We start from the raw sequence: 17,208 nt of genomic DNA, 5'->3' as shown, positions 1-17,208 counted from the left end.
GGTCACAAGGTACCTATGTATCTTTAAATAGGTACCTATGTATCTTTATATCAATGCTTGTTTTTAGATACCTACGCTTATGGTCACAAGGTACCTATGTATCTTTAAATAGGTACCTATGTATCTTTATATCAATCACTTACTTTAAATTATGTACCTAATACCTCCCCTCAGATGGAAGTGTGTTTATGACGAGGGCCTTAACACACCGTAAGTTACCACTTCAATGCAAAACTGTAGAAACAATGTCCTATCTCACCTCGTCCGAGCTCATCTCAACCCGGTACATAAACACACCGACAATGAAATACGGCTATACCTGACGTCATCACTTTTCATTGATTGATTACGTCATAACATCACGCCACTTGGTAATCTGAAATACTATCATTTCATTGGTTGCTTTGCTTTTATGTTATTTTTAATTTTTTATTTATTCATTTATTGGTTATTATCATTTATTGGTTATTATTATTCATTTATTGGTTATTATTATTTTTACATAAGGACATTGTGGTTGTCGGTTGTGATATTATTACTACCTATTATTAGTTTGTGGTTGTGAAGTTGTGATATTTATGCACGAATAAAAGAATAATACGTTCAAGACCAAGATTTATAAGAAGTTTCAGGAACAAGACCTGACTAAAGTGTCTTTATTATACTTAAGTATACTCTTTTTAGTCATTTGCATTGAATTTATTAATGCTAAAATGTTCAAAAACATTTTTTTTATTTTATTTAATCTATCAATAGTGATTCATAATAATTAATTAATTACTTAGGTAGGTACCTACCTATACTTACCTATTTTTTAACCCATTACCCCTATCTCTTATGATTTAATATAGGTATTTTTTGTATAAAGTGATCCAGTAAAGCTTCAGTTCTTTTATTTAAGCTTGCCTAGTTACTAGTTAGCTAAAAGGGTAGTGTGTCTAGCTTGTACATATGTGCTTGGTGGGTCACAGATTTGATTGTTCAGAAGCCACATCAATGAAAAATTGCAATAAATTTTCTATACAGGGTGCACCAGAAAAACACTGACAATGGCTCAGGGTAGGTAGATCTCATCAGGTCTGTTTTTCATTTAAATTTTCTATACAGGGTGCACCAGAAAAACACTGACAATGGCTCAGGGTAGGTAGATCTCATCAGGTCTGTTTTTCATTCTGACACTGACACAGGTGCGATGCGAACCCAATGTGAAGTGACGCATGTTTTTGAGTTTTTCATTCCATTTCCCCTCCTTTAGTGTCAACACAGCATCCTGCCATTTTGTAATATTGTATTGAGGGAAGTTTCCATACCTATGATGAAAAAAATGTTTTGTAATTTGTCCGCTAGATGTCATGGTTGTTGAGTTTCCACAATTTTTACCCTTACTCCTGACGCAGAGTGAATGTCAAGTGACACCGCATCATTGCGGCATAGGAATGAAAAACAGGCCCATCATTTCCAACAAGGTTCTGTGGGTCTTAAATCCCTGATGCAACTCTTGAGTAGCTTCAGTTCCGCCATTTTGTAATTGTATTGAGGGAAGTTTCCATATGATGAAAAAAAATGTTTCGTAATTTGTCCGCTAGATGTCATGGTTGTTGAGTTTCCACAATTTTTACCCCCACTCCTGATGCAGAGTGAATGTCAAGTGACACCACATTGATGCGGTGTAGGAATGAAAAACAGGCCTATCATTTCCAACCCTATTGTTCTCTTTTTCCACAACTCTTCCTTTCTTCTATTCTTGATCATTTGGGTTCTTCTTATATATACCATACTGGCTGGCCAACTATCAAAGGTCGCCTTTCTATCATTCTCTCATTGTTGTAATTTTGAGCTGCAACATCTCAATTCTTCCTGATATTGTTTCGTACCTCAGAACTTACAATCATTTGATATTTTTGAATATTTGGTACTTGGTAGCATAACCACCGGCACATAAATCTTTGAGCAGGAGTATAGTTGATTTTGTTGGGTGTGTTTCTCCATACTAATAGCATTTTGTAAAAGTCCACATTCTCCTGAATTGCTTTCTGTACAAGCTGTTTAACAATCTTGACGCCCGCCTCTGCCTTACCATTCCCTTGTTGATGAAATAGACTACTTGTTGTGTGTTGGAACTCCCACTCTTCCGTGAACTTGGTAAACTCTTTGTTCACAAAGTTTGTACCCTTGTCTGATATGACGAGCAAGGGGATACCATAACAACAGTTAGTTACTAAAGTTACACTTACATATGAGGATGAGACTTTTAGCTGTCATGTCAGGTAACTCATCCAGTTCGAAGAAGTCTGAATAATGGTCTACAGTGACCAGGAACCTTCTCTTCTTGTTCTTAATGTTCATCTCAAACACATCCATGCTCACAATGCAAACCTTGCATGTTTCACAGGATGCTACCTTGTTCTTCACTTCCTCTGTGATTCCAGGCCAGAACAAAGTTTCCCAGGCTAGTTTCAGGTTTCAGTGTGGCCTCTATGCCAAGGTGACTGGAATGAAGCTTCTCAAGGAACTCTTTCCTAAGACATTTAGGAACATAGGATCGGAACACCACCTTAGGAAGTCCTAGCAATTTTCTTGTAACTTTTGAACAACTTGAATTTTGAGATTGTTTTAATATGATGGAAAAGTAGGAAAATTGGAAACAACATTATTTTGTGGAGCTGTCAAAAGTAGACTAACTTTATTTCAAAACCAACTTCCCGAGCAGTCAGATAATATCTGGCCAATATTATAACACCCCCTTCTCAAGTTTTTTAAACACAGTAAAGAACTTATAAGGAGAACAAACAATCATTTGTACACCAAAAAATCTTTGAACTCTTGGGCAGACTTGTAATCCTCTTGGGACGGGAATATTCTTGTACTGGACTCTGTGCACAACCACTACATCCTGGCATTAAAGTCTCAGCGTCTTGGTTCGGCATAATTTCTTCTTCAGATGTCTCAGTACCAGTTTGGTCTTCTGGATCCAAAGCCTCTGGGTCCTGAGGATTATCTGGTACTTCATCCATGTGTTGACTCACTCTTGGTTTTATATGAATTTCATTTCTTTGCAGTATATTTTTGCCTTCTGTTTCTATGTTGTATGACCTATTGTTCTCTTTTTCCACAACTCTTCCTTTCTTCTATTCTTGATCATTTGGGTTCTTCTTATATATACCATACTGGCTGGCCAACTATCAAAGGTCGCCTTTCTATCATTCTCTCATTGTTGTAATTTTGAGCTGCAACATCTCAATTCTTCCTGATATTGTTTCGTACCTCAGAACTTACAATCATTTGATATTTTTGAATATTTGGTACTTGGTAGCATAACCACCGGCACATAAATCTTTGAGCAGGAGTATAGTTGATTTTGTTGGGTGTGTTTCTCCATACTAATAGCATTTTGTAAAAGTCCACATTCTCCTGAATTGCTTTCTGTACAAGCTGTTTAACAATCTTGACGCCCGCCTCTGCCTTACCATTCCCTTGTTGATGAAATAGACTACTTGTTGTGTGTTGGAACTCCCACTCTTCCGTGAACTTGGTAAACTCTTTGTTCACAAAGTTTGTACCCTTGTCTGATATGACGAGCAAGGGGATACCATAACAACAGTTAGTTACTAAAGTTACACTTACATATGAGGATGAGACTTTTAGCTGTCATGTCAGGTAACTCATCCAGTTCGAAGAAGTCTGAATAATGGTCTACAGTGACCAGGAACCTTCTCTTCTTGTTCTTAATGTTCATCTCAAACACATCCATGCTCACAATGCAAACCTTGCATGTTTCACAGGATGCTACCTTGTTCTTCACTTCCTCTGTGATTCCAGGCCAGAACAAAGTTTCCCAGGCTAGTTTCAGGTTTCAGTGTGGCCTCTATGCCAAGGTGACTGGAATGAAGCTTCTCAAGGAACTCTTTCCTAAGACATTTAGGAACGATGATTTGATTATTCTTTAGTAAGAACTTATCCTCGACCACAAGATCTGATCGGAAATTCCAAAAACATTTGATGAGATTGTCAACTTGTTTATTCTCAGGTCAACCCTGTTGTATTTGTTGATACAACTTCTGTAACTGAGTGTCTCTGGCCGTTTCAGTGACTTATCACTTATGGAAACTCTTTGGTGCTCAAGGTAATGAACCCCATCTCTTAATTCTTCCACACAGCTAATGTGATCAAAAGTTTCCAATTTGTAAACATCAAGCTGTTTTTCTTCGTTCTCCAAGCTCACAGGAGCACGAAATAACGTGTCTGCTAAGTGCATCTCTTTACCTCTCTTATATTTGTATATACCACTTATATACCACACTGGCCTATTGATATACCAATATACTATGCAATACCAATATACTATGCATTTGCTCAGTCTATACTTCAATATGGAATTATAGGCTGGGGGAGTGCATACAAAACAACTTTACAACCACTACAGCGCACACAAAACATATTACTTCGCATAATTACAAAAAAACATAGGAGATACAACACAGACAAATTATACAAAGAATTCAATACATTTAACGTAACACAATTATACTTTTACAAAATGTTATACTTCATAAACAAATACAACATGTCCAACACATTACAACGCACAAATCATACACACAACACAAGACACGAAAATTCTGCAGTCTTATACAATGTCAAAAAAAGTGGTGTTAAAAGACACATATTAAACCTAGCCCCTAAAATTGTAAATCTAGTCCCTGCAGTATTAACGGAGATTCCTCCCATAATGATTAAAAAAAGATTAAAAATACTTACAAAAGAATACATTGATCATGTAGAGGAATTCAATAGAATTATTAAAATATTAGAACTAGAAAAATGAAATATACCTAGTCATAGTCTCATGTGCAAGATGACTGTTTACCCGGATCTGTCATGGTCATGGTTGATATATATTTATTATATTTCCATCTAAAATCAGTGTTGAAATAATGTTGGGAAAAAGAATGGAAACTTTTTTTTTCCTTTCTTTCTTTCTTCTTTTTTCCCCTTTTCTCTATTTGTTTACAACTATTTTTTTTAGGCTGATGTTTCCCCCTTAGTCGACACAACCTCAATACATTATGTATTGAGGTTTAGACAAGGGGTAACGTCTCCTTATTTCTATAATAATGTATTCAAAATTTGTACCTATCTATATTGTATTATGAAATAAAGAGATGTAAGTAAATGTTTAAAATAAAAAAAATATGGATATTATATCGCTGCAGAGACAAGATCATGCACTGAAGACGCTTGGGTGTTTTAAGTAAGGATTTCTGGAAAACACTTACCAAGGGACTGTGGTCTGTTTCCACTATGACATTGTTACCACAGATATATTGGTCGAACTTTATGAGATATTGGGAAAATCCTACAATGCTGCAGTGAGTACCAAAGTTGTGACATAATAACACAAAGAAACTGCATTTACATTATTGGTCGAACTTCTTACACACAAATACGATTGCCAGATCTCCTTCTCGATCTGCGCATAGTTCTGCTGGGTGCTGGATAACGTTTTGGAGGCGTATGCTATGGGGAGCCCGTTCTGTATGGGCGCACATCCGAGAGCAAATGAAGATGTGTCAGTTTGGATGTACATATATCTGACTGTTGACATTGAAATACTTCAACAGGCTGGTTTCTGCTATCATGTTCTTCAACTTATTGAATGCTTCATCATGTTTCTCTTTCCAAACGAAGTCGTTGTTGAGTCTTGTTATCTCCCTCAGTGGCTCAGCATGGGATGACAGGTTAGGTAGGTATCTGGAGAGGTAGGTTACCTACCATTCCTGGAAATCGAAGAACACTTTCTTTATTTTCAGGTTTCGGTATGTTTACAATAGCTGTTACTTTCTTACTGTCAGGCTTAACTCTCTGTGAAGACAAAACATGACCAAAGAAATTAATTTCTTTCACTCTGAATTTCAATTTTTTTAGGTTCAGTTTGACGTTTTCTTCACGTAAACGAGTTAATAGTTTTCTGAAATGTTCATCATGGCTTTGTTTCGCCTTGCTATCACTGTTACCACGACCTACTATGAGAACATCATCGGCTAGAACGTACACACCATCTAGACCAGCTGTAATTTCCAACATTTTTTGTTGAAAGATCTCCATAGCTGTCGAAATTCCAAATGGAAGGCGGAGGTAGCGATATTTACCGAATGGCGCCCAGAAGGAAGTTAGTTTGCTGCTTTCCTCGGTCAGTGCCACCTGCCAAAAGCCTTTCCTAACATGAACTGTTGAGAAAAGTTTTGCGTTTTTCAGCTCTGGTAGAACCTCGTCTAAAGTAGGTAACTATTGTTTGGTATCTTTGATGGCTTGGTTAAGGAACCTGGGGTCTAAGCTAAGCATATCCTCAGTTGCTTATTTTCCTTGCGTACTATAGTTAAGTTACTCACCCAGTCCGTATATTCATCTTTTGTTATGATACCCAGTTTCTCCATCTCTTCCAGTTCCTTCTTGAGGTCTTCTCTCATGGTGATGGGTATTCTTCTCGGAGCTTGCCCTACTGGATTCCTTCCGTTGATGATTTCAATCTGGACTTCGCCTTTCATCTGACCAATTCTTTGGAATACATCAGCAAACTCATTGATGATCGGTTCAGGGTGAATAATAATAATGATAATCATCATCGTCATCATCACTTGTAGTATGTTTTGTTTCTAGCTGGGCACCGCTGAAGTGATGTAGTTATGCCTCAGTCCTCCATAGTAAACACACTTCTTGTTACCGGGAACTCTCCTCTGTTGTTGTTTGTTCATCACATCACTCCTGTATTTACTTGAGCTTGATATCTTGTTCACGGGGTTTTTAATGTGTTCGTATTTCTGAAGTCCTGAGTATGCCTGTAGACTGTAGAGGAAGCCTAATAATCTTGGTGCTTTACTTTTTAATCTTTTTATATTTAAATAATGATTATTGAATTTGAGACTGTGGTCAAATGTTATCCTGTCGTAACACTTGCTAAAATCAGTGTAAATACAGTCCACTTGCACACCATCATTTAGAGAAGAAGCTACAAACTCGGTAAAAGAAAACGAGATTGGTGGCGGTGGACCGACATTTCATGAATCCATGTTGCTGTTCATGTATGACAGAGGATAGTAAAGGGTATAGTTGTTTTGACATTAGATGTTCAAATAGTTTAGGAATAATTAAAGCGATACTTATGGGACGATAGTTCTTAACGTTCCATGTTGCTGTTCATGTATGACAGAGGATAGTAAAGGGTATAGTTGTTTTGACATTAGATGTTCAAATAGTTTAGGAATAATTAAAGTGATACTTATGGGACGATAGTTCTTAACGTCTGATTTATCGCCTGAATTAAAGACAGGTGTAATGTAAGCACACTTCCATCGGTCAGGGAAAATACCGCTGTCGATAGATTTTTGAAATATGAGAGTCATGGGAGCGGCCAATACACCCGCACATGTTTTGAACAGCACAGGCGAGATCTCATCAGGGCCCCTACAGGTTCTTTCTGTAAGCTGGGATAAAAGTTGGAAAGTGTTCCATTCATTTAATTTTATATGGTTAATGTTCAGATTAGATGGTAAGTATATTTCCTTTTTAGTAATGAATTGGGATGAATAATTTTCGGCAAAATTCTTAGCAAAAAAGTTGGAAATAATGTTAGGATTAGCCGAGCTCTGATTATTCAATTTCATTACTGATGGTAAATTGGTGTCTTTCTTTTTCTCGCTGGGCTGTTGTCAGTGTTTTTCTGTTGCACCCTGTATACAGCATGGCTAAAGGTGGCGTTCCCATCCTATCTGCCGGGTCGCACAACCCGGTTGCGCAACCGCTGCCTACTGCTTCCTATGTATTCTTAATGAAGTACTTTCCGAACCAAGCTGCCTGGCTGCTCTATTTGGGTCGCGCTGCCCAGTTGCTCAGAGCAGTGTGGTTGCATGGTCGTGAGGTTTTCATGTGATTAAAAATACTATTTTTGTATTAATTTGTTTGACTGGAATTTTGTAATGGAAGTTGTTCGACTCGGTCGCGATGATTGGAATGCTGCCTCATCTATGGCGCAACCCGGCAGCTAGGATCGGAACACCACCTTAGGAAGTCCTAGCAATTTTCTTGTAACTTTTGAACAACTTGAATTTTGAGATTGTTTTAATATGATGGGAAAGTAGGAAAATTGGAAACAATGAAATTTTAAGCATTTCTATTGCAATCAGCGTGTTTCGAACTTCCTTTATCAGCGAAGAAAAAAAAAGTGGTTGAGCCCCATTATGATGGAAAAGTAGGAAAATTGGAAATAACATTATTTTGTGGAGCTGTCAAAAGTAGACTAACTTTATTTCAAAACCGACTTCCCGAGCAGTCAGATAATATCTGGCCGATATTATAACAGAAGTTCTATTTTCTTCTAAAGATAGGAAAGGGCCCAAGACGAATTCGATTGTGATGTCAAAATCCAGGTTTGAATCCTGGAAGTGGCACTTTTTGTATAGCAGTAGTAATTTCTCGAGAAATTTAAAAATGAAATGTCATTTCATTTTTGAAATCTATGTTGAATTTCATAGGGAACCAAATAATCTTTTGCTATTATTAGTAAGTGGTTAGTACAGGGGGTTTGCCTCGTTGGAGGGCGTAAAACTGTGACAAAACCAGCCCTGTCAAGCCACAGACAATAACACTGGCTCTTTTGAGGGTACCTACCTGAATGGTACTATGGTCAAGTCCATCTCAGGAAGTAGGGTACAACGACATGAAAAAAAGTATCCGGAGAAATTCAATGGGTTTCAGTGGAAAATTGAAGAAAAATTGAATTGAAAAAAGGTAGTTTTTAAAGAGATACAAAGAAATCTTTTTCTCAAGCCTCTGGTCGTGTTTGAGGTAAGGCGTTTCCAAATGTGTGAGGCCTATCTTATAGCAAATTTTGTTTTCTTTTCAATTGTATAATCAATTTTTTTATTATCTTTATTAGTTCAAAAGATAAAGGCGGTCTAAGAGGACAAGGTATAAAAAACTTCGAAAAACAGAAAATCCTGAATAACTCCGCCCCTGTTGAAAATTGGATCTATCCAAATAGGTTTTTCTGGTAGCCCTTTAGGTCCTGCATCAACTCTCAAGCGTTGTACAGTCGTTCGCAGGACACCCTGTATATCAAGTTTTTCCGAAAAAACGGCCTGTGGCACATTCCCCCTCAAATTCCTTGACTTTCTGCCTATTGCATATTTTATTTAAATGAAGGGGTAGGTAAGTAATCTTACTGATTTTTAAGCATCTTCGCCCCCCAATTTTCTGGAAAAGTCATGGAATCTCATTCCGGGAAAATCGCATAAACCCTGAAAAAGGTACTGAAATACTGAATTTTGATTTCAAGGTTTGATTTCCAACAGACTTGGCGACATTAATTTGGGGGAAAAAAATAGCCTGCGGTGCAGTTTACGTTTGATTAATTTTTGTCAGGTCGCGGAGGTACCTAAGAACTTACCTCCTCTCCCTTGAAGTAAAAGAAAAAAAAATGGAGGTACGGATAGCCTAGTGGTAACGCACTTGCTTGCCATGACGCAGGTTCCGACTTTGATTCCCATCATCAACAGAAAAATGGTACTCGTTTTTCGATAGCAAATATTTTTACGGGTTACTTTCTGTTGTTCTTGTGCTGACCCAGCACCTAAGTAAATGAGAAGTAATGTGTCTCTTCTCGCCCATCTGATGAGAGTCACCGGTGCAGTTTACGTTTGATTAATTTTTGTCAGGTCGCGGAGGTACCTAAGAACTTACCTCCTCTCCCTTGAAGTAAAAGAAAAAAAAATGGAGGTACGGATAGCCTAGTGGTAACGCACTTGCTTGCCATGACGCAGGTTCCGACTTTGATTCCCATCATCAACAGAAAAATGGTACTCGTTTTTCGATAGCAAATATTTTTACGGGTTACTTTCTGTTGTTCTTGTGCTGACCCAGCACCTAAATGAGAAGTAATGTGTCTCTTCTCGCCCATCTGATGAGAGTCATACTATGGGATGGAAATGCTACGAAAAAGACCACAGGAGTCTAATGTAGCAGTTCATTGTTACGAAATAAAAACGGCGGTGAAACATTATTTTATTTTATTATTATTTTTTAAGAAAATAAATAAAATATAAAACACATCAACCTAGGCATGGGTACCCGGTACTCATTATGACGGTGGCGGGGAACGTGGGGTTACGTGAGATTTAACCCGGGTACCCAAGGGGTAATGTCGGAAACCACTGTATTAGTATTCGACTATTTACGTTCCCAGCGAACTTCAAATCTCAAGCGCCAGAGGCGAATTTCCTCAAAAAGTATTTTCCTTTTTTTGTTATACCACGGGTACCGAAGTACTACATTTATTAAGGGCTTTGATAGGCTGTATTTTTCAACACCCTTTTTCACTAGTTCCACTTCCAACTTTTACGTTCCCAGCGAACTTCAAATCTCAAGCGCCAGAGGCGAATTTCCTCAAAAAGTATTTTCCTTTTTTTGTTATACCACGGGTACCAAAGTACTACATTTATTAAGGGCTTTGATAGGCTGTATTTTTCAACACCCTTTTTCACTAGTTCCACTTCCAACTAGTACTTACAACATGAAGCTTTTCTGGGTCACTTCTAGGGATGCACCTTCCAACTTAACTAGTACTTACAACATGAAGCTTTTCTGGGTCACTTCTAGGGATGCATTGTGGGAAACCATTGTATGTAACTATGTTATGTATGTAGGTACTCATGACCCTCCGAAATTTTAAACTTTGACTTCTTAACCAATAGGTATACATAGGTAGGTACCTACTTATTGCTTGCTGTGAGGTTATTCAAACTTGAGTTTTACATGTTTAATTATGTACTAAAGCACTTACTTAGTATTGTATTAGAAAGTGTCCTTGATGATACCAGCTGCTGATTTCTCGAGACAATGTAAGTAAATTTCTTCAAAAATCCTTGACCCTTGACACTGTGTTGACTCTCAGTGGTAAGATCAGCCATAAATGTATGTACTTATGTAAAGGAAACCCAAATTGACCTGCATACCTATATTGTCTGTCTAATCTAAAAAAAAAAAACGACTCATATAGGTACCTACAGTGTTAACATCATCGTATCTTTTTTTTTTATATATATATATAATTTTACGGAGAATCTCTCCATTTTTATAATTCGAAAATGATAAAAAGTATTAATTATGATAGAAAAATGATAAAAAAGTATTAAATATTACAATCAAAAAGAAAAAAAAATTGCAAAGAATAATTGGGTTTAGCTATCTACTATAATCTTATTCAATGAGATCATTGAATGCGTTCAAGATATCATTTTCTGAGCAGGAAAATATATCGATCCCCGCACAACCAATGATGTTTCCAAGATGCTGAATTCTCCTGATGGGGCAATGCTAGTGATGGGTAAATACCCAGGTACTTATTTTTGGGGTAAATACCCAATTTTTATAAATACCCGGGTACTTTCAGTTTCCAAGATGCTGAATTCTCCTGATGGGGCAATGCTGAGCTATGTTTATATGACTTCTATTGATTTTGAAGGTATGATTTAATCTGGTTTGTCTTGAGTTGACTCTAACGTTTATATTACTAAGAAGTTCTGGTGAATCAATTTAATTATGAAGAATTTTGAATAGGAACATTAGATCTTGGAGTTTTCTCCTGTTTTCTAAGCTCATGATGTTATTAGACTGCATGATGTTAGTATAGTCGTGGTTTATGATTGGATTTCTTTGTTTATATGCAATAGTTCTACCCGGGTAGTTACCCACCCTGGGGGTGGATAAATACCCAATTTTTATTTACCCACCCAGTGGGTATTTACCCACGACCCATCACTAGAAAACTCAGACAGTAGTTTAAAGACATTCCCGTTCTGGGGGATCTGGTTTAGTGGGATATCTCCTAAAACTCTCTGACCTAAGGCTCCCTTGCAATCTTATCTTTTCTCTTCTCTGGGTTTTTAATGTGTTCGTATTTCTGAAGTCCTGAGTATGCCTGTAGACTGTAGAGGAAGCCTAATAATCTTGGTGCTTTAAATAAAAAATAAAATAAACTATGCAACCTTGAAGGGGCTACTTAAATCTTTTAAAAAGATGAGTGTTTCCTGTGTTTCACAACCGTTTTCATTTCATAGCAATGAAAAAACGGGAAAAAATAAAAGTGTAAATGTACCTTATTGAGTACCTAATGGAGATATTTTGAATATTTTGGTTAGTAGGGACCTACATAGGTATTATCATTCAATTTCGTCAAGTCTGGTTTCTATAAATTGTAGCTCACAAATTTCAAAAAATTCGCCTGTGCCGCTGCTCCTCATTTTCCCCCTTTTCCGTGTCAACCTTCATACCCCCAGGATGTATGGATGTGCAGACTGAATAATGATAAGCTTCAGGGTCATGATTTTAAAAAAAATTCTCCTGCGGAGCTGAATAGGTACAGGTATAGGTATGTTTTATTTGGTATCAATTTTTTTACAAAGAATTTCTTATCCTAAGCTTAATCTAAACTTCTAAGAAGCTTAATCTAAACTTCTAAGAAAATGAGGAGCAGCGGCAGAAGATTAGGTTTTTGATGAGCCTGAATTTCTGGAGATTATAGACCAAATTCAGGCAGGGTGTCGACTTTTTCCGGTTTTCCAGTCTATTTTTTCAAAATTTCCAGTCTACTTTTCCAAGATTTTCCACCCTATTCCCACTGCGTAGCAGCCGATTTTTTTCTCAGGCCTGTTAAACTTCTTCAATCTTTTTTACTTTCCTTATCCTATAGGAAGGAAAGTAATGTAATCGGGTCAAATTTTCGATGGTCAGTTTTTAGAGCCAAAACACGTTTTGAGGTCCCTAGAGCCTAAATCCAAAGTTTCAGCCATTGGTCCGTGTGTGTGTCTGTCTGTGTGTCTGTCTGTCTGTCTGTCTGTAAACAAAATATCTAGAGAACGGTAAAAGCTAGAGACTTGAAATTTGGTATGTAGCTGTCAAGTGTGACAAGGATGCGACACGAAACTTTTGGTTAAGACCGGTGCAACGGTTGGCGGCATTTTACCGCTTTTTGGCGGTTTTCGGTGCAATTTAACAATATCTCGGGAACGGTATAAGCTAGAGACTTGAAATTTGGTATGTAGTTAACAAATGTGACAAGGATGCAACACAAAATGTTTGGTTGAGATGGTTGCTGCGCTTGGCGGTATTTTGACAGCTTTTGGACAGATTTCGACCGTTTTTTGGTGGTTTTCAGCTATAGCGACAAAACGGTTACACTAGAAACTGTCCACATTATAACCCTACCCTCGGTGGTGTAGTGGTCAAGGCGCTCGCCTGGTAATCAGGAGGGCGTGGGTTCAATCCCAGCCGAGGTATGGAATTTCCTAGAACCTAGAACTACAGCCCACAACGTACCTACAGGATCCGCCATTGATCATGCATGACCCATTCTAAAACTAGAACATTTTCAGTCACGGGGATACCGCAGGTTTCCAAGTATCAACGTTGATCAAATTAAGCCCCGCCAAGTCAGAACAGTTAAATAGCGCTAACGAGATATTATACGCCACAGAAAAAGTAGCTGTTTTCGGGTAGTTGTAGAGGAAAAACTATAAACGATGGAAGAAAACGGATCGTTTTCTGCTGCTGCTGCTTCTTCTTCGACATTGACCGCTCTACAGCCAAAACTCCTGGACTGATTTTGATGGTTGATGGCTTAAAATATCTACCTGCCTCGGTGGTGTAGTGGTCAAGGCGCTCGCCTGGTAAACAGGAGGGCGTGGGTTCAATCCCAGCCGAGGTATGGAATTTTATCCTCATATAATTTGAGAATGTGACCACAATTAGTAGTAGCCTACTGCTGGAGTAAAGGGACTTTTCAGTCCTATGCGAGCAGTATAAATAAGCACTATTATTATTATTCTTTTCTCATAAGTGGTAGGTGTACCTTTTCATATTCGCATGACCCCCCAAAGGCGCCATTTGGTCTTGACAGGCTAAATGCTTTAAAATTTTAAATCAATGGCACGCTGCCAAAGCAGTGAAGCAGAAGTGAGATTAGAGGAAAAAGGAGTGCAATGGAGCACACAAATTATGTTGTTGTTTTTAGCTAATGTCAAGAATTGACTATTAGGCCATTTCCCAATATTTTGTGCTGGCTTCCAAGGGAGGACAAGAAAAAAGTTGAGCAGAGTTCATAGGAAGATTTAAGAAACAGAGAGGACAGTCAGGAGAGTCTTTGATGCCTATCCTGTGTAGGTGCTGGGAGCAGAGTTCATAGGAAGATTTAAGAAACAGAGAGGACAGTCAGGAGAGTCTTTGATGCCTATCCTGTGTAGGTGCTGGGCTGGGCTAGATAGTCGTGCCCGGTGAGCATTCGGAAATGTGCCACGGCTGCTTTTTGAGGTAGGTGGGGTTTTGAGTTTTTCATATTTTTCTTTAGCATTACATTTAATCAGACTAAAGGAAGTACTTGCAGTGATGAAGTTTTTTGTCTTGGTGCCTTTCTTTGCCAGATAGTCAGCGTTCTCATTTCCGTTCAGTCCGCAGTGAGCAGGAAAACTCACTGGAGTATGACTCTTTTTTAGATTATGGAGTTGTTTGATACTGCTTCTTATTTCCCTTACTAGGTTGCTGGGATCTTCATTGATGTTAGCTACCGCTTTTATGGCTGCCTTGGAGTCGCAGAAGATGACGATATGTTGAAACTGGTTTTGCCTGAGTAGACGCTGCCCAGGGCAATTTCAATAGCAGCGATTACTTGAGGCAATTTTAATAGCAGCACAATTTATAAAATTAATAAAAGGCGGGATACAACCTCGGTGGTGTAGTGGTCAAGGCGCTCGCCTGGTAATCAGGAGGGCGTGGGTTCAATCCCAGCCGAGGTATGGAATTTCCTAGAACCTAGAACTACAGCCCACAACGTACCTACAGGATCCGCCATTGATCATGCATGACCCATTCTAAAACTAGAACATTTTCAGTCACGGGGATACCGCAGGTTTCCAAGTATCAACGTTGATCAAATTAAGCCCCGCCAAGTCAGAACAGTTAAATAGCGCTAACGAGATATTATACGCCACAGAAAAAGTAGCTGTTTTCGGGTAGTTGTAGAGGAAAAACTATAAACGATGGAAGAAAACGGATCGTTTTCTGCTGCTGCTTCTTCTTCGACATTGACCGCTCTACAGCCAAAACTCCTGGACTGATTTTGATGGTTGATGGCTTAAAATATCTACCTGCCTCGGTGGTGTAGTGGTCAAGGCGCTCGCCTGGTAATCAGGAGGGCGTGGGTTCAATCCCAGCCGAGGTATGGAATTTCCTAGAACCTAGAACTACAGCCCACAACGTACCTACAGGATCCGCCATTGATCATGCATGACCCATTCTAAAACTAGAACATTTTCAGTCACGGGGATACCGCAGGTTTCCAAGTATCAACGTTGATCAAATTAAGCCCCGCCAAGTCAGAACAGTTAAATAGCGCTAACGAGATATTATACGCCACAGAAAAAGTAGCTGTTTTCGGGTAGTTGTAGAGGAAAAACTATAAACGATGGAAGAAAACGGATCGTTTTCTGCTGCTGCTGCTTCTTCTTCGACATTGACCGCTCTACAGCCAAAACTCCTGGACTGATTTTGATGGTTGATGGCTTAAAATATCTCCCTGCCTCGGTGGTGTAGTGGTCAAGGCGCTCGCCTGGTAATCAGGAGGGCGTGGGTTCAATCCCAGCCGAGGTATGGAATTTCCTAGAACCTAGAACTACAGCCCACAACGTACCTACAGGATCCGCCATTGATCATGCATGACCCATTCTAAAACTAGAACATTTTCAGTCACGGGGATACCGCAGGTTTCCAAGTATCAACGTTGATCAAATTAAGCCCCGCCAAGTCAGAACAGTTAAATAGCGCTAACGAGATATTATACACCACAGAAAAAGTAGCTGTTTTCGGGTAGTTGTAGAGGAAAAACTATAAACGATGGAAGAAAACGGATCGTTTTCTGCTGCTGCTTCTTCTTCGACATTGACCGCTCTACAGCCAAAACTCCTGGACTGATTTTGATGGTTGATGGCTTAAAATATCTACCTGCCTCGGTGGTGTAGTGGTCAAGGCGCTCGCCTGGTAATCAGGAGGGCGTGGGTTCAATCCCAGCCGAGGTATGGAATTTCCTAGAACCTAGAACTACAGCCCACAACGTACCTACAGGATCCGCCATTGATCATGCATGACCCATTCTAAAACTAGAACATTTTCAGTCACGGGGATACCGCAGGTTTCCAAGTATCAACGTTGATCAAATTAAGCCCCGCCAAGTCAGAACAGTTAAATAGCGCTAACGAGATATTATACACCACAGAAAAAGTAGCTGTTTTCGGGTAGTTGTAGAGGAAAAACTATAAACGATGGAAGAAAACGGATCGTTTTCTGCTGCTGCTTCTTCTTCGACATTGACCGCTCTACAGCCAAAACTCCTGGACTGATTTTGATGGTTGATGGCTTAAAATATCTACCTGCCTCGGTGGTGTAGTGGTCAAGGCGCTCGCCTGGTAATCAGGAGGGCGTGGGTTCAATCCCAGCCGAGGTATGGAATTTCCTAGAACCTAGAACTACAGCCCACAACGTACCTACAGGATCCGCCATTGATCATGCATGACCCATTCTAAAACTAGAACATTTTCAGTCACGGGGATACCGCAGGTTTCCAAGTATCAACGTTGATCAAATTAAGCCCCGCCAAGTCAGAACAGTTAAATAGCGCTAACGAGATATTATACACCACAGAAAAAGTAGCTGTTTTCGGGTAGTTGTAGAGGAAAAACTATAAACGATGGAAGAAAACGGATCGTTTTCTGCTGCTGCTTCTTCTTCGACATTGACCGCTCTACAGCCAAAACTCCTGGACTGATTTTGATGGTTGATGGCTTAAAATATCTACCTGCCTCGGTGGTGTAGTGGTCAAGGCGCTCGCCTGGTAATCAGGAGGGCGTGGGTTCAATCCCAGCCGAGGTATGGAATTTCCTAGAACCTAGAACTACAGCCCACAACGTACCTACAGGATCCGCCATTGATCATGCATGACCCATTCTAAAACTAGAACATTTTCAGTCACGGGGATACCGCAGGTTTCCAAGTATCAACGTTGATCAAATTAAGCCCCGCCAAGTCAGAACAGTTAAATAGCGCTAACGAGATATTATACACCACAGAAAAAGTAGCTGTTTTCGGGTCACGAAGTGGTATTTTTGGGGG

General features: G+C 39.2%; 2 protein-coding genes across 8 annotated transcripts in view; one reads left to right on the top strand and one right to left on the bottom strand.

Moving 5' to 3' along the window:
• The first annotated feature begins 529 nt into the window (after positions 1–529).
• Positions 530–17,208, top strand: part of LOC103518454 (long-chain-fatty-acid--CoA ligase 3-like) — a 29,128-nt gene continuing 12,449 nt past the window's right edge. The window contains exons 1-2 of one of the 7 annotated variants that reach the window (XM_026830070.1): positions 530–669; positions 10,828–10,892. In XM_026830070.1, coding sequence (XP_026685871.1) covers positions 10,891–10,892 — 2 coding nt within the window. In that variant the 5' untranslated portion in view covers positions 530–669; positions 10,828–10,890. Of the gene's footprint in view, positions 786–4,085; positions 4,124–10,736; positions 10,893–17,208 lie in introns of those variants that run through there. The other 6 variants (XM_026830050.1, XM_026830075.1, XM_026830061.1 and 3 more) reach the window with 6 other exon arrangements.
• On the bottom strand, positions 6,906–7,689 carry LOC113471151. Its single transcript, XM_026830091.1, has 2 exons — positions 7,187–7,689; positions 6,906–7,067 (listed from the first exon to the last, which is right to left on the bottom strand). The coding sequence occupies exons 1-2, from the start codon at positions 7,659–7,661 to the stop codon at positions 6,991–6,993; spliced, it is 552 nt and encodes a 183-aa protein (XP_026685892.1). The 5' UTR covers positions 7,662–7,689; the 3' UTR covers positions 6,906–6,990.

Source organism: Diaphorina citri, unplaced genomic scaffold, assembly GCF_000475195.1.
Source record: "Diaphorina citri unplaced genomic scaffold, Diaci psyllid genome assembly version 1.1 scaffold60, whole genome shotgun sequence".
NCBI lineage: Eukaryota > Metazoa > Arthropoda > Insecta > Hemiptera > Psyllidae > Diaphorina > Diaphorina citri.
This window is presented reverse-complemented; position numbering and strand designations above follow the sequence as displayed.